General features: G+C 35.5%; 3 protein-coding genes across 4 annotated transcripts in view; all 3 read left to right on the top strand.

Annotated features, from left to right (window-relative positions):
• Positions 1-2,067, top strand: part of map3k5 (mitogen-activated protein kinase kinase kinase 5) — a 144,868-nt gene extending 142,801 nt beyond the window's left edge. For both annotated transcript variants that reach the window (XM_049479420.1, XM_049479421.1), the window contains exon 30: positions 794-2,067. In XM_049479420.1, the coding sequence (XP_049335377.1) occupies positions 794-854 (61 nt within the window). In that variant the 3' untranslated portion in view covers positions 855-2,067. The remainder of the gene's footprint in view (positions 1-793) is intronic.
• A 6,345-nt stretch (positions 2,068-8,412) lies between these two features.
• On the top strand, positions 8,413-11,828 carry LOC103033334 (uncharacterized). The gene is made up of 4 exons (XM_015601331.3): positions 8,413-8,806; positions 8,904-9,020; positions 10,495-10,697; positions 10,820-11,828. Exons 1-4 carry the CDS (start codon positions 8,439-8,441, stop codon positions 10,954-10,956), a joined length of 825 nt encoding a protein of 274 aa, XP_015456817.3. The 5' UTR covers positions 8,413-8,438; the 3' UTR covers positions 10,957-11,828.
• A 1,683-nt stretch (positions 11,829-13,511) lies between these two features.
• LOC125802207 (uncharacterized) lies at positions 13,512-21,270 on the top strand. The gene is made up of 7 exons (XM_049479469.1): positions 13,512-13,630; positions 13,840-13,934; positions 14,056-14,074; positions 14,311-14,733; positions 14,880-15,005; positions 18,391-18,606; positions 18,861-21,270. Coding segments are annotated over exons 1-7 (948 nt in total). The 5' UTR covers positions 13,512-13,562; the 3' UTR covers positions 18,862-21,270.
• Positions 21,271-23,884: the final 2,614 nt, after the last annotated feature.

Here is a 23,884-nt window from a genome sequence, read left to right as displayed (position 1 = left end):
CTCTGATTTGTGAGTCAAGATTTACCCTGTTCCAGAGTGATGGAAGCATCATGACTAGAAGTGAGGAGGCTGAAGTGATGCACCCATCATGCTTAGTGCCTAACATACTGCTGAAAGAATGAGGTCAGCTGAGTATCTGAATATACTGAATATAGACCAGGTTATTCCATCAATGGATTTTTTCTTCTCTGATGATACGGGCATATTCCAAGATCACAATAGAAGAGCATGAGCTCATCATTTTCACACATGGATTGAGAGAGTTCACCACAGAGTCCAGACCTTAACCTCATTGAGAATCTTTGGGATGTGCTGGAGAAGACTTTGTGGAGTGGTCCAAATCTCCCATCATTAATACAAGAGGGAAACATTAATGCATCTCCGGACAGAAATAAATGTTGTGACATTGCAGAAGCTTTTTGGAAATGAGGCATAACAAATGCAGATTATAATCAAAGCTGAAGGCTGTCCAACCAAATATTAGTGTGTATCACCAATGGGCAGATGTTATGTGTTCAACAATGTAATTTAGAAAGCCCATACTGAATAGAAACACTTATATAGACCAAGTGTCCACTTTGTGTTGAACTGTCAAAGCAAAATGTGCCCTTTAATAAAAAAAAATAATTATTGTTATTTCAGATTATTACTATTTGTTATCATCTTATTACGTTGTAATAACCCTGTAATAGTGCAAATATGAACTATAATGTCTTATATTAGAAAAAAAAAACAATGCAGAATTAAGGTTTGGTTGTGAAATTACTAATATATGGTTTGTTGTCTCATTTAGGGGTGGAATCCTCTGTAAACTCTGGAAAGCCATCAGAGAACACAGGGAGAAGCCTGACTGAGTTGAGATCCACCAGTCCACCCTCTACTGCACTTTACTCTGGTGTGTTACAGACCAAAACCCTGCGCCAAAAACAACACCCATGTACGAATGCTCAAGTACAGAACTGTCCAGAAGAAGCTGGAACCCTGACCAATCGAGAAATGTGGTCCACACAGACATTTCATTGCCTCTCTGACGCTGATCTGACTTATAATACACTGGTAGCCAAACATCCTGGGGACCTTTCAGTTCAGATGTACACAATTGCACTGTAAATAGAACGTGGTGTGTTTAATTGTTGTTGTTGGAGTTCTATGGAAGGCTGTGTGTGGAACAAACCTCTACACAAAAAATATACAATACTAGCTGACATGGTGTGGTGTGGCACGGTGCTTCTTCACAGAAGAAAACTATGAATTATTTGTTGTTTATTTGTTTACAAACACAGAGACTGAGACTGAGCATCGCCCCGAAACCCAGACGATGCTTTTTCAAACTTTCCAGAAGTTTATGTTATATGTTTAAGCTTGTATTTCACACATTTCACAATGTCTTCATCCTCAACACTATGGGTTTTTTGTATGGTTGTTGTCGTCTCTCGGGACTTTATCTGCTTTTTGCTTGTTTGTACACCTTTTGGAGACTTTGTATACATTTCCCTTTAAATCGCAGGGTTGGAAATGCTTGTTACTGTCGTTTTACTACTTCGGCTTTTGTACTGGTTCGTGTCTTTAGCTAAGTATATATATAATATATGATAAATGCTGCATATGTTACACAACTTCCATCAACTCGTACCAAGTTCAGTCATGTAGAATCCTTCTCCGTTTAACACCTTTTTTTTTTATTTGTACCGTATCCTTGAATAGTTGTGACAATTTCCAAATTCAGATTCTTAAAATATTACGAAAAGAGAGGTTTGGCTTTGTTTTAATTGGAATTCGTTGTCATAACTACCGTTTAATTAATGCATACCTTCATATAGTATCTACTGTATCATAGATTTATGGCCTTTCCACACTTATGCCCAATCATCATGCAAAGCAGTTTCATTTAGTAAATATCATATTTACTAATTTCACTGAATCTGAACCTCCTTTTATTTAAACAGTCCTCTTATTTGATATCAAATGTATTTAATCATCATCAACTAATGAGATTATTTGTTTAATGTTATGTAAAATGACAATCCTCAGAATTAACTGTGAAATTAAAGTGTGACCTGATAAACATTTGAGTTTTACTTGAGTTTTTTTTTTATTTATTTATTAAAGATTGACTGTTTATGACTCTAATACTGTAAGATGTGGTAAAGTGAAGTAGATGCTACAGTAAACAAGTATTATGGATAACACTAATGTAATGTGGCATTATTAAGATTTTTATTTCAAGTGATATAAACCTATATTAACATATAATGTATACAAACACATTAATAAAGGCTTTTCTAAAGCAGTGGTTGTCAACACTTTGCTAATTGCAAATTTGATAAAAGCAGTTGAAATACTGTTAATACCTATTATATACCTATTACTGGAATGAACATTTATAAATAGTTATGTATCTTAATTTGTTAATTGTAATAAAAAAAAAACGTTAGTTAAGTGTAATAGAGAAACTTCTTTATCAACGTAATTCAATCTAAACTTTTTAAATTACACATACAACTTGACTTTAGCATTATAAAAATTATTTAAAAAATATAATGAAAAAAAATAATATGAAGTTCAATAATAATTTAATAAACTTTGTTTTCACATTTAGTTTTCTACAATGTAATTACAAAAACTGTACATATAATAAACACATACAGTAGAACAAATCTTAATATTAATCAGAAAGACAGAGCTGCTTGTGTACTGAGGAATGTTCAGATGAGCAAAGAGTTGTGATACACTACTTCACTCAGTAGGATATAAACAATTGTCTTAAAGCTTTTCTTGCATACAGTATACAAGTTCAGGTTTTGATATATATTTTCTTAAATCAACAAATGTTCTACAATATACATACAGCACACATGATAATTGGTTAATGATGGTGGTGCAAAAAAAAAAGCACCAAAAGACCTTTCTAAAAAGGAAAAGTGATCGATAGACGGTGTGTGTCCACTGGCACTTTTTTTGCAACGAATGTCGCTGTTTCGAATCTGTCGGCTCACCCCGTGTGAGCGTGTCCGTGTTGTTTTTGAATTCAAATAAAGCAACGGAAGTAGTCAATCATAACTTTAAGATTTTACATTTTTTAGTAAACCTCACTGTGATCTACAGTTACATAAATCTATATTCCACTATTTTAAGCCTCTCTTCTGTGGCTGAAAGGCAGCTGTTCTGTGTGTGTGACACATAGCAGCCTGGCATTCCCTGGTATGAACCTGTCACGCACTTGTCATATTTTGTATTCTCTGCTATTCTGTAACTGTTTTTGTTGTTGAGTCAAATATAAAGAGAATCAGATAAAGTCTGATTATCTGAGGACAGATCATTCTGTAAACACTGCAAATTGCAGTACCTCTTAAATTATAAATTTAATGTTTTCTTAAACGTTTTTTTATATATAATTTTGACTTTTCAAATATTCATTTAACTATTTTCATACAAATATCAGTCTATTTAAATGTGTCAGAGAATTCTCTGTCCTCCCTGAAGTCTTGTGATAAATGTCCCTTTAAGTAAGTAAACTTTGACTTTGAATTTGTGACATCAAAACCTTCACATTTTTATTTTCAATAGACTAAAGACTCTTAAATGTTCAGGAATTAATAATATTAATTTCTCTTAATGTTTCCTCTGTTGTCTCCAAACTTAAAACAGAGAAAGAAAAATGAAAAATGTTTGCAACTCAAGTTCCACCATGTTTTCATCAAATGCCAATGTTCATTTGACCCCAATACCTCATAATACCAACAAATATCTGTTTCTATTAACAAAGCTGACAAAAACATCTGTTATGACAGCTGATGTTTCTTATAATAAGTTTTATAAATGTTTATATGCACTGTTTTACGCTGGGTTATGCCAGTTTTTATGAAGACTTAGGAAAAAAAAAGACTTGATTGACATGATGTCATCTTGTGTTTACTGAAATAAACCCTTAATAATTACTTAAGTACTGCATCATAAATATATGTTTTGATGCTTGTATACAGTGCTGGCCAAAAGTATAATACTGTCAGCTAATACTCAATTTCTTTCAGAAAATGATTGCAATCACAAATGCTTTGGTATTAATATCTTCATTGATTTTGCTTGCAATGAAAAAACACTAAAGAGAAGGAAAAAAAAGTCAAATCAATTATCATTTTACACAAAACTCCAAAAATGGGCCGGACAAAAGTATTGGCACCCTCAGCCCAATGCTTGGTAGCACAATCTTTAGACAAAATAACTGTGAACAACCGCTTCTTTCTGGTAACCAGCAATGAGTTTCTTACAATGCTCTGCTGGAATTTTAGACCATTCTTCTTTGGCAAACTGCTCCAGGTCCCTGAGATTTGAAGGGTGCCTTCTCCAAACTGCCATTTTGAGATCTCTCCACAGGTGTTCTATGGGATTCAGGTCTGGACTCAATGCTGGCCACTTTAGAAGTCTCCAGTGCTTTCTCTCAAACCATTTTCTAGTGCTTTTAAAAGTGTGTTTTGGGTCATTGTCCTGCTGGAAGACCCATGACCTCTGAGGGAGACCCAGCTTTCTCTCACTGGGCCCTACATTATGCTGCAAAATGTGTTGGTAGTCTACAGACTTCATAATGCCATGCACACGGTCAAGCAGTCCAATGCCAGAGGCAGCAAAGCAACTCCAAAACATCAGGGAACCTCCGCCATGTTTGACTGTAGGGACCATGTTCTTTTCTTTGAAGGCCTTGTTTTTTTTCCTGTAAACTCTACGTTGATCCCTTTTCCCAGAAAGCTTTACTTTTGTCTCATCTGACCAGAGAACATTCTTCCAAAACGTTTTTGACTTTCTCAGATAAGTTTTGGCAAACTCCAGCCTGGCTTTTTTATGTCTCTGGGTCAGAAGTGGGGTCTTCCTGGGTATCCTACCATAGAGTCCCTTTTCATTCAGATCCTGACGGATAGTACGGGTTGACACTGTTGTACCCTCGGACTGCAGAGCAGCTTGAACTTGTTTGGATGTTAGTCGAGGTTCTTTATCCACCATCCGCACAATCTTTCGTTGAAATCTCTCGTCAATTTTTCTTTTCTGTCCACATTTAGGGAGGTTAGCCACAGTGCCATGGGCTTTAAACTTCTTGATGACACTGCGCACGATAGACACAGGAACATTCAGGTCTTTGGAGATGGACTTGTAGCCTTGAGATTGCCCATGCTTCCTCACAATTTTACTTCTCGGGTCCTCAGAGAGTTCTTTGGTCTTCTTTCTTTTCTCCATGATCAATGTGGTACACACAAGGACACAGGACAGAGGTTGAGTTAACTTTAATCCATTTTAACTGGCTGCAAGTGTGATTTAGTTATTGCCACCACCTGTTATGTGCCACAGGTAAGTAACAGGTGCTATTGATTACACAAATTAGAGAAGGTTGCCAATACTTTTGACCACCCCCTTTTTATGTTTGGTGTGGAATTATATCCAATTTGACTTTTTGACAATTCTTTTTGTGGTTTTCCATTGAAGACAAATTTAATGAACATTTTAATATTGAAGCATTTGTAATTGCAATCATTTTCTAGGAGAAATGGAGTATTATCTGACAGAATTGCAGGGGTGCCAATACTTTTGGCCAGCACTGTATGTGCTATGCAGCGACTGTCTGTGGGTGACGCTGTGTTTACATGAGGTGTCTTCTTGTTTTTCTTTTACTAAGCTGTCACTTCCTTCCTGTTCTATGTGTGCACGTGGCAATTGTTGATTTTAACTCCATATATTGTAGACGCCATTTTGAAAGCATCCAGAGCAGGGTAGAGTTGACCCCAATCATTACGATGGCAAACAGAAGGTAAAATAAGTTACTTTATTTACTAATATTTTTATGTTTAATCTGAGTTTTGCAATGTTTTCAGTTTTTTAAGTGAAATGAGTTTACTAAATTACTAGCTGACTAGTGATGAAGAAGGAAGTGGAGTGCTGCCCGTAAAGCGTGTCCGAGCACGTTTGCTAAATGTACCGTATTAGAAGGATGAATAAGACAGGCATTTGAAATGAGTCAGTGTGAGAGGATGTGTTACTACACGCAATTACATTTCTCTTTATGTTTCACTTTCCTTTGTTGTTTTGCAATGCCAGCGTGAAACCTTGTAGCGGGTTAGGTGAGCGGTTTTCATACATTAAACACGACTCTAAATCAAAACTTTAGTGAGAGTTTTCTTTCACTAAAGGTAATGTCATGAGATTTAAGTCATTTCCAGTTCTGTTTATCTGCCTCTAGGCTTTGAAAAACATAGGGGAGCTTGGATCATGCTAGCCAGGCTGCTAGTCATGTTAGCATTTTTGTCTGACGCCGTTTTTGTAATAGTCTATGTGTGCTGTGTTGTGTTGCTGGTGATTTACCTTCCTACACATTTGGTGATGCTTCTGCTCAAGCACCCCTGATTTAATTCCAATAATCAACAAATCAGCAGAAAAATCATCAAACTACACTAAATTTCATTTAACAGGTTTTCCTTCTATAAACCAAAGCATGATGTGTAATGTGTTTTTGTTTTGTTTTTTTCTCCGAGGTGGGCAGTAGCAAATGACTTTACTTAATTATCATTTACATTCATAATACTTAAGCAAAATTTATCATTAAAAAGATTCTATGTATATATATATATATATATATATATATATATATATATATATATATATATATATATACTTTCCATTGTACGTTTTATACACATTAACCTACATAAAGATCTACATAAATATCTACATAACGGTTTATTCTGAGTGTCAGTTAAGAGTCATATTTCTCTATATTAATGTTATTTTACCTCAGAAAAGGGCGCTGAGTGGTCCAGTGGTCTAAAGCACTGCCACTATGATCGGGAGATCGCTAATTCAAATCCCAGTCATGCAGCTTGCCATCAGCTGCCGAAGCCCTGAGAGAGCACAATTGGCCGGTAGCTGACTTTACATGTATTGGAGGCATGTGCTAGTCTTCACCTGTGATGGGGTATACACAGCTGAATGGGTGGAACAATTGGCCTAGCTAAACTGGGAGAAAAACAGGGGAAAAAAAATAAAGTTAAATATATTTTACCTCAGAAAAAGTTATGACTGACATGTATGTAGATTTTGTCTAGCCTTTTGAAAACTACTGTTAAGTATCACGAAAGGTTTTAATTGAGTATGTGCTACTCTACCCACCTCTGCTACGCAAGCTTTGTCAATAATTACATTGTATTTTGAGGATGAACAGCTCAAGCAGAATATTGGCAAAAATACCATTCAACCATATTTTTGTCTAAATAGGTTCTTTTACATTTCATGAGTTAAAGTTTATTACATATTTACTTTTTTTTATTCGTGCACACATGCAAGACTAAATTGTTTAGATAGATCTGCTTTAGATTTTTGTCATGTTAGATAAGTCAAACATGTTGTCTTCTTCTCCTACATAGTTTCTATGTATTAACTACAGCATGGTCCATTTTATGGCGTAGCATGCAGTCTTGAATAAGAGATTAAGTGAATGAGATTTTTGCCAATGTTTGTTTGATCCTGCCTGGCAACAGTTGCTACAAATGAAAACAATAATGAGACATAATGAGTCTGTTAAGATTTTTGTTCTCTTTTCTTTTTTTTACATTGTTTTTTTTTCTGGGCTTCTGTTGCAAAGTACTGTGCATGATAGAATGTAGAATGCAAATCCTTCAATCCCCTGCTTTCTAGTTCTTTCCCCCCCCATTTTCTCTCAATTTAACTAGGCCAATTGTCCCACCCATTCAGCTGCTACTCAGCTGTATATCCCACATCACTAGTGATACCCCGATACCCCAACTGAACTGCTGCTGATGCAGCAAGGCAGAGTATCCAGCGCGCTCGGAGGAAAGCTCCGTTCTGATACATCAGCTCACAGACGCCATGTGCTGATCGACATCACCCTTGGGAGTGATGAGGGGAGAGAGCGCCATCTACCCACCCAGAGAGAGCAAAGCTCATGAAGCTGATGGCAAGCTGCCTGACCGGGTATCAAACCAGCGATCTCCCGATCATAGCACAGCTTTAGACCGCTGGAACACTTCATTTTCTGTATAGTTCTGATAAAACTCACTAATCCTAAAGAAAGATCACTTTAAAATTTATTGAAACAACTTAGATTGGGTAGCATGAACATGTGTGGCACGTGTGATATGGTGCAAACATTTTCTCTGATTTTGCAGCCCCTCTCTGCCTTCCCGTAAGAAGCGATGCCAGTACAGGCCATTCAACAACGACGGTATTTGTTTTTTATTGTAATGCTCAAAAAAGATTTTTGATCTATTGTTACAGTAATTGTTAGAGCATACAAAATTATTCTAACATTATATGCACTTATTTATCATTTCTGTTTGTTTAGATGCCGATTCAAACAATCCCACAAGGTATATTTTCCTAGTTTTCTTATGTAAGAACATTTATTTACTCATTCAGACACAGGACTGCCGGCTTTGCTGATGCTGATAATTCACGGTGACTACATAAGAGCGGGTGGTCGTTACTGCAGACACCAGTTTCGTAATACGTGTGTCCTGGACTCAATCCTGGCTGCTTTTCACATTTGTTACATCAGATTCCAAAATGTACGATCGCTTTTAGAATCTAACGCCACATTCAAAGTCATGATGTCTTATTTAAATGCAGCAAACTATGAGGACGCAAAAGGCCTATGGCTGCGATCACTGATAAAGTTTGATACAATTGATATTGACATTTTGGGCACTGTGAAAGATCATTTTCCAGTGCTTGCTAAACTGGTGTGTGCTGAAGTCGACTACTTCCAAGAAACACCTGATGACAGTCCTGTATATCAAACAACAATGAGGTAAATCATGAGCATAAACTACACTAAATTAGCTATAAAACGGCAGTCAGGAAAAGAAAAATGTAAAAATTAAAAAACATAATTTTTGGCTTGGCAGCAAATTTCGTGCACTTGGTGATTTGAAGGCTTTGGGCCGTGCAGATGATCCCACAATGATCCTGGTTGTTCCTAGGGTTGTGCCCCTGCCCTTGCTTGTTGAAGATGAAATCAAAAGGTAACATAATAATAGTATTGTGGACTGCTGATATATTTTATCGATCAGTCATACCACAAATGTGTCCTTTTCAGATTTAAAATGCAGTATTGCTGTATTGTTTATTTAGCTACATATACACAAGTAGTGTGTAATGCATGTGTAATGCACCATGCCAGACCTTCACACACACAGATTCAACAACGACAAAAGATGGCATAGTGGCAGAGGGTCATCTTCAGCGATGAGTGTCGCTTTTGTTTTGGTAGAGAGATGACTGTTTAGTCAGTGTGTGGAGATACAGTGTCCACATCTACAGTCCAAAAGGCCTGGAGTCATGGGAGGTGCAATTTAGTATGATGCCAGATCATCTTTGGTCTTCATTACAGGCCCTTTTACAGCTCAGCATTACATTAATAATGTCCTGCAACCAGGGGGTCCTACCCTTTCTGAACACAGTCCAGTGCACAATGCCAACAGGACAATAATCATCCACACACTCCTGCTTTCTTAAGAGCTTGCCTCAAAGACAGATGCAATACCATAGCCAGCTGCATTGCCAAACCCTATCCTTGACTAAAAAAACACATATTGCAAAATCTGCAGGAAATGTGTACATATTCATGCTGCATGAGACAGATTGTAGCAGAACACCATTAGGAACCTCTACAACTTCATGACGAGATATCTGCCATGTTGCATCACACACTACTTTTGCATGTGTAGCTTTATAAATTTGCCCGAGAGTTGAAAAATATCAGGTTATTTTTTTTTAATAATTCATTGTTCCTAGTAACATTTATCTTTCTGACAAAACATTGCAATCTGACACTTCCTTCCTTTAATGATTTTTGTATGTGTATTGCATTCTTAACAGAGACAAAGCACCATACTGTTCATGATTATTGTTCTTTAATAAACTATTATTTCGATTGCACTAGTGTATACCAGGGCTGGACTGGGGCAAAAAACTGCCCTGGCATTTTTGGGTTAAGACTGGCCCCTTATAACTAGCGAAGTACAACCGACTTTTATTTTATAGTAATTTATGAATGTGGGGTTACAAAGAAGCATAATGTATCATCAACATGTTAAATATAACCATTTGTCTCTGCTCTGTTAAACTGATTTATCTATTTTATTGAAATCATCTCTTATATGTATTTTCTGACTTTCTCTGATATAATATCTCCTGTTCTAATATCTCCAATTTCTAAGTCTTCAGGTTAAAGGTGCTTCTTCCTTTAAACAGCTATAACATGTATTTGTATCAGGCTACAAACAGAGCTGCTTTATGAATTCATGCAATGCAACTATGTCTTAAAAGCGTCTGACAAGCATTTGTTTTACCCTTATTCAGTGTGGGCACACGTTTTGCTAATATTACTTTTTTATTATATTGCTAACGCATACTTTAGTCATGCTTAAATTGCAAAGCTTTTATTTATCATGTATCACAAACTTAATCCCACAATCGCAATTTTCTTTCTTTCAGGACCTTTAAGCTTCAGTTTTTGCTGCTTGGTGAACGGAATCACATGGTCATGTGTTTCAACTTCTTAGAGAACCTGTGGATCCTCTATGATAACAATCCAGCGTTGAGGTCTTTTCGTACTTTCAACTTAGAGGATCGGAACCGTTATATGATCTGCTGGGCTGGCTACATCAATACGACACAAGCTGACGTGCAAAATAATGGTATGACTTTTGTTGTTTTATAAAAACTCAAGGTTAATTGTAAGGGTTCCCTCATCCTTTTGCACAGTTTAGTATTGTTTCACACATAAGGTGACTTGCTTTTCCTTTGTTTCCATCTACAGCCTCTCCTGAGACTGGAGTAGGAGCACAACCTTTCAACTGTGGTTCATTCGGACAACGAGAGAATATTGAAGAATCCATGAAAGAGATACTGACGAGTTTGGGAGCTCTAGCTTGTGACAGCTCTGGCTCGGAATAATGTTCTAAAACAGAAGTACGCATCAAAAAACACTGTCTGTGATTATATGAAGTATAGTTTATAGTGTATTTCACTGCAATAGCATTAGGACTCCTGGTTGTAACATGTTTCTTTATTTGTATCTGCTGCTGCCTTGTGTTTTTGTGTTTTTCTGTGCGTAGTATTACTTTTTGCCACCAGAGTATATGTTACCATGCCCAGACCAATCCAGTAACTTCTGTTAGCCTGTTAGCTTTGTTACATTTCATAAATTTCAGAAAATAAGGAGTGAGAGCCATTCTAAGAGGGAGTTAGGGAGGTTTGTGTATTTTAGTTTATTTTGTTTCAGAATTAGGTAGTTGTTTGTCATTTATCATTAGATTTTGTTTGATGTTCACACCTGATGTCATATTTTCTACACTGATTAACTGGTTTACACAGTAATTACTGTCCTGTGTTTGGTCTGGATGGGGGTCCAGGAAGAGACTGCACTCTCTCTTTCTCTGTTTATTGCAGATCATAACTATAGTATGTTTAAAATGGTACAATGCACCACTTGTTTCTACATTATAATACAGTATAATTACTTTTTAAGGTAGCACTTTCACTGTATTTATTGTTCAGTATTGTCCAGCTTTTGTGAAAACCTTCTGAAGTGGATCTCAGACCCTGTTCCGTTCAGTTTGTTGGTTTTGTTTGTTTAAATACCTCTTTAGAATGTTTGCACATTGCCTAATTGTGAATTTTTACTAGTTTCAATGTAAACACATTTCTCATGTACAATACACAAGTGTTGCATAATGCCTATTAAATGTACAGTATTTACACATTTCTCTTTTTAATGAATGTAATAAAAATAAATAAGAAGAGATCTGGACATAAATTGAGTCTACATGCTTTTAATCAGGTAATAATGCATGCATTAGAATGGCCATCCATCATGCATTTTAGAAGCACATTTATAAGGAGCTAAATGTTACAGGAAGTGGTACAACTTTAAAATAAGGCTCCTTTTTAAAGGGTTTATAAATAGTTTATAAAGGAGTATATTAATGGTTATAAATTAAATTGTAAATACTGTAAAACATTAAAAAGCACTTACAACACATAAATAGAAAAAAACAACAGTGAATATGACTTTTTTTAACATATCTATTAAAATAATTTAGAAAGTCAGTTTAGTCAGTTAATATGGTATTATCGTTTTATCATGAATAAAGTTATTAACAGAAATGCTAATGCTGATTGGTAGATAAGACAAAGTCATCTAGTAAGAGCTGAGGTTTAACAGTATAAATGAATGTGGGATCATTGTCAATTTGATACAGGAGAGGCCGCTGTTGCCCTTTTTATTTATTTATTTATTTTTAACTGCTTATTGATGATTTATAACCTAATTAATAACCATTAATAAAATCCTTTGTAAACTATGTATAAACCCATTATAAATGAGCCTTCTTTTAAAGTTATTTGAAGTTATATGTCAAAAGCAATGTTGGAAAAGAAGATTTAATTTATGAATTTGCTACTTAAGTTAAAAAATTAAACATAAAATAATGAAATGAAATTTTAAGGAGCCAGTGTCACTTAACTTTGAAACTGTTAGTGGTTAACTGCAACTTTTTGAGAATCCATTCAGCAGAAGATTCAAGATTAACAGTTATAAATATGGGTAAGTTATGGATAATTGTCTTATGTCCCATATGCATATAACTGATTTAATTTAAATTTAAGTTAAACATTTACGAACCGTTTCATACAGTTTTGGACAGTAAGTTCACTGTAGTTTCTGTTTTGCATTTACTAAAAAAAATCATTATGAAGTCCAAAGGTATAATCACATTGAAATTACTGTAAACAAAGAATTATTGGTGAAAATTGGATGCATAGATGTTTTTTTTACTCAATACTCAATTAAGTCATTTTTTTACATAAGTTTTTCCGTAAACACTAAAACCATATGACAGTTGTCCTAGTTAAAATTTTAAAAGAGCTACCATCTTGAAAAAACATAAAAAGTCACATTTTATTTTAATTAAGAGATAATAACTGAGCTTTAGTCACACTCTTGACACTGAGGCCAGTATGATAAAGGGATATAATCAAATGATCTGATCAATTGAGGGTGTAGGTGATTTTACAAAGGCAGCCAGCCGCATGAAAATATTATTATGTTAAAAAAAAGCATAAACATCTATCAAAGCATTATCTATTTATTTATTTATTTATTTATTTTTTACGGGTAATGGATTTTCTTGGTCAATATCCTTAAAAATAGGATCTGACATCAATTCAGACTTTTTAGCACCCTCTTTTCTCTTTCCTCAGTATAGCACCACCTTTACACCGTTACGCTGGACAGAATACTTAAATGCGGAAGTAGCTAAGTGCGTAGGTGGGGACTTTTATCTTTTTTTTGTTTTTAAGAATTTTTCTTAAGAATATTCTTGATAAGAAAACATGAACATAACAGAAAAATCATATTACACATGTATTTATTTATTTATTTTTTTGCTATTTGACAGTTTTATAGGACCAAACCTTTTTTGCCGGAGGTCTTTTATTGGCCGGACTTTTATTGTTGTAGGAAATTCCCATTACACATCGGTGGCGGGAGTTTTCGTCAGATGACAGCTGCGGAAGAGTTTAACACTTTGTGCCGAGTAAACAAGAAATCTGAAATGGGAAACAGCAGGTTAAGTGTTCAAAGTTCAGATTGTTTCTATTTATGTCTGTAATTTTGCCAAGGAATACAAGATTATGTAAACAATTACTTATTTTTTCCAACAGCGACTCAGCCTGCTTTATTAGGCAACAATAGCATCAGCACATGTAGTGAGTTAAAACTTGGCAGTACAGGAGAAACTCTGACAGTAGTAACATTGCTTATCTGTGTTCTAACAGCTCGGGAAGCTTCTGCCAGAACATTCTTCTCTTTTTTGGCTTTGGTACTAGAAACCGCGATGCGTTACTATCGGAATACGAACATCTGCTTCAGGGTAAAGTTGATGGCTTAATTTTTTTAAATACTATTTGTTGGGAAGGTTTCTAATGATAATTTTCCTAAACATCTATTTATCTCCTTGTTTTGTGGGTGTGGTATCTCAAATGCAACTGCAGACGACGGAAAAAACACGAGGTAAATTCAAAGATTGAATAAGATAATGTACTTTAGAGCATTGTACAGCTTTGTAATTTCTTACCTATACAAACATTTTATTAACATGTTATATGCCTGTTATATCATGTTTTACAATTTTAATAATTGCAGACATTTAAGATCTGACATCCAGAAATAAAAAAAATTTATAAGTGTTGCATATTAGTAATAAAAAGAAACAACAACTTCTTTACTGCTTGTTTTGTTTGTTCTAGGCAGTTCTGTTCTTTGAAGAAACTCTTCACTGAAGACTGGAAAAGCTACATTAAAGCTAATGGTCACTACGGCTCATACCGCTTCATCAACACATGCGTCCTTGATGCACTCCTCGTTGCTCTTCATGTCTGTCACACCAAATATAAACACATTCAGGAACTCTTCCAATCTGACCGGACGATGTATCCAGTCATGGCTTTTTTAGATCAACACAGGTACAATGAAGCCAAAGCTCTGTGGCTGATGAAGTTAAATCTTTTTTCTGATGATTGCAATTTCAAAATGTCTGGTACAGTCAACGTTTGGAGTACAGTCAAAGACCACCTGCCAATGTTTTACGACATGAAATCTTCCCGAGACCATTTTTCTGAAACTGGAGCCAATCATGGAGCTGCTGATCGTCTACATAAAAGCATCCTTGGGTAAATATATTTGAAAAAAAAAAAGGTTGTTCTGTTTCAGCCTCTCTGTAACCTTAAACAACTGTGTGAATGTGTGACTTAACCCTTTGGTTTGTCATGATCTATAACATATCAATACTGTATGTATTATCTGTATTTATTTTTAGGGAGTTCCAGCGCTTTAAGGAAGTGATATCTTTGGGCAGTTACGGAGACCCCTGCTTAATACTGATTAACAGTGATGCTGGTATGGACAGAGCCCCTCCCCTGAAAGTCAAGGACAAGTATGACAGGTAGGTACTGTAAAATACTGAAAATAATGCAGGGGTGTAATGTTGTGTCAGTTTAAATCTGAATATGGGTGAAACCTAAATACTGAAGGTTACATTTGCCATTTAACAGGTTCCTAAAGCACTATGTTGTTAAGTTTGTATGATGTATGAGTAATCAAGAGTTTTGATGAACATTCCAGTTATTATACACTCATTGTTAAAAAATGGTTGCTAATATCAGATTGCAGTGCTATTTAAAAGGAACAAGACATTGTACAAGATTTAGATTTGTATCGAACTTGGCAATATTTATTGAGGTACATGTACAGAAGTTGAGTGTAACCAAATGTACCACATCATGCCAGGTGTCTCAGTATGGAGTTGTAGAGGTTCTTAATAGTCTGGCCGTGTCCAATATTGTCCAATAGTGTCTGACTTAGTATATAAGTATTTATTGGTATATAAGAGCCACAGAAAAAAACAAATTCAAGGGAGACAGAAAAGGAATTTTAGTAAAGTTTCAGACCCTTTCTTGGAACAGCATAGATGGTTCTCCTCATCTTTGGTCTTAGGTTTATGGCAATAATTTCTTCCAAAAAAGGAAAAAAGGAATACTGATTTGTTTGACTACAATAAACATCGCTACTGTGTGACGGTCCATTCCAGATACCTTTAAGCCCAGAAAAGATGACACTGTTCTGTTCAGAACGATAACAGATCAGACAGGATTTGTCAGATAAATCAGTCAGTTTCTCTTGGATTGGTTTATAGGCTACAAATATCTGTGTATGGCTTGAATAAATGGTGTAAAAGACTACAGCAGCAGTAAATCTGTATTCAACACTTTTACAGTTAAACTTTGGCGCATGCTTCACATACGTGTGATTAAAAATAAACATCACAGTCCCTCACACTGTGTGTGAATAGAGACAACATTAACACATTGATGGATTCATCACTACCCACACTGCTTTTTTCTTATGTGATAGATATCGTTATTTGTCACAGTCAGTGTTGGGAAGTAACGGATTACATGTAAGGGCGTTACGTAATCAGATTACAAATTATGAGTAACTGTAATCCGTTACAGTTACTGCTTCAGTAAATGGTAATCAGATTACAGTTACTCTGCTAAAATAAAAGTGTTACATTGCGGTACTTTCCTATTTTTGCTCTTCCAATCCAACACTGACAAAACGCAAATAACATTTTGGTGTGAAATCGCTCTGATATGACGGGGAACTGTCTGCCCCTCCTCCCGTCTCGCTGCACACACACACATACAGGGAGGAGGGGCAGACAGCGGCTCCGCACACACGACGAGACGAAATTAACTGACATTTTGGTCAACGAATAAAAACGAGACGAAAATGTTTGGCAGGGACGAAATCCAATCAGACTGATTTAGTTCTGTGAAAGGTAGGGACCAGTTAGGAAGAGATCCAATCACTGCTACTTTAGCGGAGGCGCCGCGCGCTCAGTTACAAACCCGGGAATTAACCTGTCGATACGGAGCTCGACTGGAAGTTAACTCGACAGTGTTCAGCAGGAAGAGAGAGAGAGAGAGAGAGAGAGAGGGGAGAGGCGATATATTTCTCCTTTGACGTCGCGAAAAACAAGATAATGTGTAAACAGAGACTCCATCTCCGGTAAAAACACCACTAATCTTTCAGCTTCTGCAGACCAGAGTCACACAGATCTCCATGCAGAGATCCGCGTTTTAATGCTGATGTTATTTCATGAGCTGATGGGGTGTTTAACTCGGCAGTGCACTAAAACACAGAACTGATACAGAACTCACTCATTAAGATCAGATCATCTGTTTAGTCTCACAGTGGGAAAGATATAGCTAGTGTTAAAGCAGCAGCAGGTCAGAAAGGAACTCAATAATACAACGAAAATAAAACAATAAAATAAGTGAATCTATGAACCCAAAAGTCTGTGTAAAGTTCCTTACAGCACTTTCTCATAAGTTTCTCACTTTAACTCATGAAGTCTCTCAGTACATCCTGAGAGCATCTCTACAGCACAGTGTGTGAATGTTTGTTTTGATCTCGTTTATAGACTGTAGCTCCAGTAGATGTGCTGGAGATAAAACTAGATCCTTTAAAAGTTGTTTTTGCATCTACAGCTCTGTTTAAACTTTAATTTAACTATTCAGATGTTTTATGACCTGATTTATAGAGCAAAATTTTAAATGTAACATATGTATAGTCACACACCTACACTAATAATAATAATATACATTAAATCATATATAAATATATTTCACTTTCAAACATTAACAATATTACTCAAGTGGTTATTAAACGTTTCATTTCGTATAAGTGTATAGTTAATAATTCAAGGGAACTGATGAAAAATCATTTACATTTACACCCTTTACATTTTAGTCGACTAAATTTACTGTAATTTTAGTAGACTATATTCTTATGACATTAAGTCGACTAAAACTAAAAACATTTCAGATGACTAAATTGTGACTAAAACTAAATACTATTTTCGTCACAAGACTATGACTAAGACTAAATCAAAATTTGTTGTCAAAATTAACACTGGTGGCAAACCTGCAAATAGATAGCTTACAGTTGTTGTTACATTGTTTGGTTTTAAATGGTTTTATCAATTTATAGAAGTGTTTCATAAAATTGTTTGATGAAATGGTTTCATAAGTATTTTTATAGAGTGATTGAAAAGGCTGTTTTATTTGTTTATCTATTTGTTAACTGGAAAGAAAAATAAAAGAATAATATGCAATATGTGGTTGCTACATTCATTCAGGCTTAAAAAAATGACAATATTTAAAGTAATCCAAAGTAATCAGATTACGTTACTCACTTGAAGTAATGTAACTGATTACGTTACAAATTACATTTTGAGTGATGTAATCAGTAATCTGTAAGGGATTACATTTTAAAAGTAACCTTCCCAACACTGGTCACAGTCTAACTGAACATTTCCACTAAAATGATGTACGTAAATAAACACAACAGACAATAATACGGTAAGCAAAATGATCCAGATCATGTATATATATTATACAGTAAATCTATAGCATAATTTGCTTCTTCATTACTAGCCATGAGCTTACGGCTATACGGGAGAAGTGAGAAGTTTAGGCAGCTTCAACTTGTCGTAGGAAGCAGAAGTTGACAGAGTTAAAGTGAGAAGATGGGGCAGTGGAGGGTTACAAAAACTCGCCTAGACACATAAGAGAAGTTCAGGGGATTTATAGGATTTTAAATTAGGAAGGGGAGGGGCTTCAGGCATGTTCGTCCTCACAACCCTTGTGACAGGCCTATTTCTCCCAAATAATAACACAATCACATTTATTTACACATGTAATGTGCACAATTGTGTAGATGTTCTGTGCGTTATGTTCTCCACCTCCTTGTTTCTTTTTCAGGACCTTCGAGCTTCAGTTCATGCTCTTATGGAAGAAGAGTGTGCCAGTAGAACACATGGTTGTGTGCTGCAATCTTGGAGATCAATGGGTCCTGTACGATAATAATCCTGATGTGCCACCCGATCAAGATTTCAACTTTGACTCTGCAGACTATAAAAATCAGTATCCTATTTACTTGACTGGCTATGTCAACACTACACAACAAGAAAGAGAGTGGTATGTAAAATCTGCAACCACTTAATTTAACCAATTAATTATTAATTGACTGAAATATTTTAACCCTATTCAGACATGATTAGTTTTACTTTTGGGAGGTGGAGCAATAGGTTTTTACTACAGAACATCAGAAAAAAAATGCAAGACTGTAAATAATTACTTTACCCCACTTCTCAATGTAAAACTCATCCTTTCCCAATTATGCTTCAGAGCAGAAAAAAACCTCAGGATAACTCATGTTTCTGTTGTTTCAGATGGCGTCACTTTGTCTGAAGTGGGATTAAGACCTCATCATGGACCAACACCATGGGATTGGAAGTCTGATTTAGAATATAAAATACTTTCTGAACAAACAATTTTATTTTAAGCTACCTTATTTTAGACTCATGTCGTCTTTTTGCTGTGGAATGCTAGGAGCATGCTCTACGAAGCCGACACACATGTTATGAAAATCAACAACTAACTTAAAGTATCTCCATACGTCTGACTTTCCTTAGCATTGGACCAAAGGTAGCTCACCTGATGTCATTTTTTTGCCATAGCTTAGCCATAGCTTTATATAAAAAAAAAAAAAAAAAACAGAACCTGACCCAGGCTGAGGAAAGTTGTTTTTAAATGAAGGTTTTTATTATTAAGGAATTATTTGTTTAAGTAGTATTCATAATTGAACGTTTCTGTTACATCTTTCTGTGTAAATATCTGTGTTTTTATAGTTTGCACATTATAAACCTCTCATGTGAACTTTATCCTTAGTTAACTAAAGTAGCTTTATGCATCGCTAGCTGCGTTAGCCTAAACCAAGCCTGTTATACTGGTAAAATCCTACTGCTCCACAAATACACACCGCAGAGCAGGAGTTACTACTTTACAGGTGCTAGTAGTTTACTGCTTAGCTTAGCAGATAACATATACATTTAAGTTACCTTGTTGCAGCCTGATGTAGATCTTAGTTATGACCTGCCTTTAGTGCTGTTTAGCAAAGCCTGTTTAGACTGGGCAGGTGCCGCTTGTAGGAGAGGTAGAGGAGAAATGCTAAAAATACTATAATATTTATAATATGTGATACTAATACTAAAACCTGTACTTAGCATTATATTGATTGTATTTTACACGACAGACAGATAAATAAACAGCTAAATATCTAGATAGTTGCTAGGAATGACCATAAGTAACGTTTACTATTAATCGTTTTGGACATAACAAATCACGCAATACATAAACACATTCATCACATTCAGTCACTATAGAGACGAACTGTCGGTTTCTGGCTATATTTTGGAGTACTTATCACTGCCGAGGTATTAATCAGATGTGACACGGCTGCTCCTCTGTTGTTACTGACTGCACCTCACATTAGTGCGTGTGTAGCTTGACTGTGTTAGCCAGCATAGTCTAGATCACATTAGCATTAGCTAGCACCTTGCTAACCTATCTATCTCTCTCAGATACCCTCTGACATGTTATCGCAGCTGCACTCAGATCACTGATATGAATGTGAACACTCAATTTTTTTATTAATTTCAACACCAGTGCCTAGTAAATTAGTGGTTATTAGTGGTTGTGATAAATTACATGACTAAATTAGCTAGCTAGTTAGCTTGCGTTACCTGTTCAGGGGAAAAGAAGCAGCTCTGGGTCGGTCTTGTCGCCATTTTGAGCTCTAAGTCTCCAACTTTCAAACTCACTGCCAATATTCACTCTTGTTATATTCATTCTTTGTTATATTCCTTCTTTGAGACTTCTTTGAGGCTGAGGTTTAACTGAACCAGCCCTGCTAGCTAGCTTTCATGCTGCAGCACTGCTCGCTGTTGTGTACTGGTGACCTCGGATAAAATGATCAGAATACACATCCTGATCATTTTATCATTTACTACTGAAAATAATGTACATATAAAGTACATATTTTTATAAACAGCAAGAAACTACTGAAATGTGTGGTAAACAGCTGGAAACTCACTGTCAGTGTTTTACAGTCTTTAACAGAAATCACAGTATTTTAATGTTTTTATTAAACAGGAAGGAACTGTAAATATGATGGTAAGCTGCTGGAAACCCTGCTGCCACTATTTTAATATTTACATATTTTTTAGGGTGTAATTAAGATCGTCAGCCTTCTTCTCTTCTACCTAAACCTGTAGACTTGATAAAGCCAGTAAACCTCATCTTCTCTTTTATAAAGATAAAATCTTTCTCCAGCTTACTGTTAGAATGAAGTGCCTCCTGCAGTTAAATGTAATCTTCAGCGCCTTTTTTATTTTTTTTAATTCTCCTGTTCTCCAAGTTAGGAAAGCAATGTAGAGTCTGAGCTGGGTCTCATTTCGGCAATAGATTGCAATACACTATGTTAACGTCACATTCCATGTTAAGAGACAAGAGGTATAGCACACAAAAAAGACCAATATCAATAACATGACAATACAAAAAAATAAACTACTAATAAAACAATATTCATAAATATTAGATATTGAAAATGTATATTAGCTGGTTAATGTGAGATTATTATCTAGAAGTTTTCAAATTTTCTGATCTGGTTTCCTGCCATGATTGCATTGAGATTTACTTTAGTTTTCCTTTGCTGTAAAATGGACCTTTTGGAGATACAAGGTTTTTGTGTGACAATGATGATAAAGACACACCCTTTTCTTGTCTTACTAGATAAGTAAAAAGACAGTTGATTTATTTAACTTATCAACAGTGTTATTGTTGTTTATGTATTTATTCATTATTCTTATTCTCATTTTTATTTTTGTATGTGTTTTTTTTGTCAATAAATAACTTAATTTTTTGCTGTTTATGATGTTTTTGGATCTTCTCCTTTATATGAGTCTGCCTCCATATACAAAAACATTTCCTGTTACTTTGAATATTAACCCCTTAATTAAAATAGCTTATTTTGAAATTATTTGCTTATTGTTGCATATTTATATTACAATACTTATCTATCATGACCTGCAAAAGATCAAACAGTTCCTCAAAGGAAGTTTCTGTGTATGATGTGTTAGACAGTAGTTCTGTCATGTGATACAACAATAGTCATGCTTCATTTTGTTAATTAGCTTTATTTGTGGTGAATTGTACTTAATTTAAAGCTGGCAATGAGGCAAAAAACAAAAACAAAAATTATGTGATTTCAACAATTGGCATATTTTTTGTTTTGACACATCTCATTTAATGTTTTTATTTTTATAAGGTATGTAAATATCAAGAATTCTGGATTTATTAGAGTCAGCTTCACAGAATTTGACAACCAATATTCTTCACCACAGGTTTACTCTATTCAATGATTATAGCTCTACCACATGGACTAATAAAGCAGTTACTTTAGTAAGTATGGCTATATGTTCAGGTGGCTCATTGTTTAAATTATTCTCCATGTTGCTTTCTGCAGACCAGAGAGGGCAGAGTTAAATGACTGCAAGCAGTATATTTGTAAGGGGACAGTATTACAATAAACACAGTGAGGAAGTATAAACAGAATAGAAAACATTTTGAACAGTATTCATTTGGTTAGAGGTTTCATTTAATGTATCAGGCTCGGCTAAACATGAGCTTTAAAACTCATGCTTATTTTAACACACCAGTAATTTTCATACAAAACTAATTATTATTTATGTGTATGGAAAGAACCCTGGTTCAGAGCTAATGGGATCCACAAACTATTCGCTAAAATGGAACAATAACAGTGTAGAAATCAGTTTTACTGCTTCTTTTATTTTTTTACTATAGTAATTCCCTCAGCCAGGACACAAAGCTGCAGTGAAATACATACAGTTCCGTAAATAAAGCAAAAAGATGAAAATCGTACACTCTGTAAACATTAAGCACTTAATTATATTAATGTGCGCAGTGTAAAAGTAAAGACCAATCAGAATGAAAATGACAGAGAACACTGATTAGTCTCCTAAGCATATGCACAGACCAGCCAAGACTTGAACCACACCCACAGAGAACTCAAATTAGTCTCCTGAGCATACAGACCATCCAATCAGGACATAAATTCTACCCAAAGAGAGCAATGATAGGTCTCCTGAGCACATCTATAGATCAATCACGATGTAAATCCCGCTAACAGAAAAGACTGACACTGAGTGCACAGAAAGATCGATCAGATTGTAAATCCCTCGCACAGAAAACACTGATAGATCTCATAAGCACATTAACAGACCAATCAGGACATAAACCACGCCCATAGAGAACACAAATAAGTCCCCTGAGCACAAATACCAACCAATCAGGACCTACATGCCACCTAGAGAGAACACTGATAGGTCTCCTGAGCACATCAACAGACCAATCAGGATGTAAATCTCACTCACAGAGAACAATGATAGGTGTCCTGGGCACATCTACAGACCAATCAGAATGTAAATCCTGCCCACAGAGAACACTCATAGGTCTCCTGAGCACATCTACAGACCAATCAGAGTGTAAATCTCACCCACAGGGATACTGATAGATCTCCTGAGCACATCTACAGACCAGGCTAAAATTACTGTTGCACATTTGTCTCCCTTTGTTCTTTTTCCAAAATGATTTGGTCCAGGACTCAAAAATGGTGATCAGATCCAAACTCTGAGTTTCCTGATCCATTACTCCACTACTAATGCTAATACTAATTTTATTAGAATGCTAATTATCATAGATCCAATCTCATTTATTTTAACATTATATGACATTAACATTAAATGATTACATATCTGTATATTGCAATCAGGGAATCAATGCATCCCTAGAATATATTATTTATTGAACACTAAAGCATATATCATATACTGTTTCAGACACTGCACAGACAAGAGGTGGCAGCAATGGCCTGGTATTTACTGTTGTGTCAACAGAGATGCCTCTTCTCAGAGGTGGGGGACACATTGTGATTCCCATTGATGTAATCTCTGAGATCCTACTTCTGACTGAAGGCAGTAATTGCATAGATGCCTTATCCAAAAAGTGTTGTCCTGGTTCCTGCTGATGTGCCATCACAGCACCCTATTTTGATAGGTGGAAGCAATGTCATGACTCCAGAAACTAAATTGCGTGGACCAATAGACAAATCTAGAAATGTACAAACCTAAAACATCAAAATGTGAAACTGAACAGAATTAAAAGCTAGGCATTGTCTAGCCAATGAATAACATTAAGGTGGGAATTTCTTAGTATAGCTCCAGTAAACACATGAAGTTTTTCTGGGCTACTCCTCTATCTTGTATTTATTTAGTTTGATACATTTGTAAATTGTCAAATATAAAACCGATGCTAAATTTGATCAATATGCTAATCT

This window comes from Astyanax mexicanus, chromosome 1, assembly GCF_023375975.1.
Source record: "Astyanax mexicanus isolate ESR-SI-001 chromosome 1, AstMex3_surface, whole genome shotgun sequence".
NCBI lineage: Eukaryota > Metazoa > Chordata > Actinopteri > Characiformes > Acestrorhamphidae > Astyanax > Astyanax mexicanus.
This window is presented reverse-complemented; position numbering and strand designations above follow the sequence as displayed.

Excerpts from the sequence above, each read along its gene's own strand:
- LOC103033334 (XM_015601331.3), top strand. The coding sequence starts at position 8,439 with ATGCTGATAATTCACGGTGACTACATAAGAGCGGGTGGTCGTTACTGC. Across the intron at positions 8,807-8,903 it reads GTATATCAAACAACAATGAG|CAAATTTCGTGCACTTGGTG; the intron begins GTAAATCATGAG and ends TTGGCTTGGCAG. Across the intron at positions 10,698-10,819 it reads AGCTGACGTGCAAAATAATG|CCTCTCCTGAGACTGGAGTA; the intron begins GTATGACTTTTG and ends TTCCATCTACAG.
- LOC125802207 (XM_049479469.1), top strand. The coding sequence starts at position 13,563 with ATGACAGCTGCGGAAGAGTTTAACACTTTGTGCCGAGTAAACAAGAAA. Across the intron at positions 13,631-13,839 it reads TCTGAAATGGGAAACAGCAG|CTCGGGAAGCTTCTGCCAGA; the intron begins GTTAAGTGTTCA and ends GTGTTCTAACAG. Across the intron at positions 14,734-14,879 it reads CTACATAAAAGCATCCTTGG|GGAGTTCCAGCGCTTTAAGG; the intron begins GTAAATATATTT and ends ATTTATTTTTAG.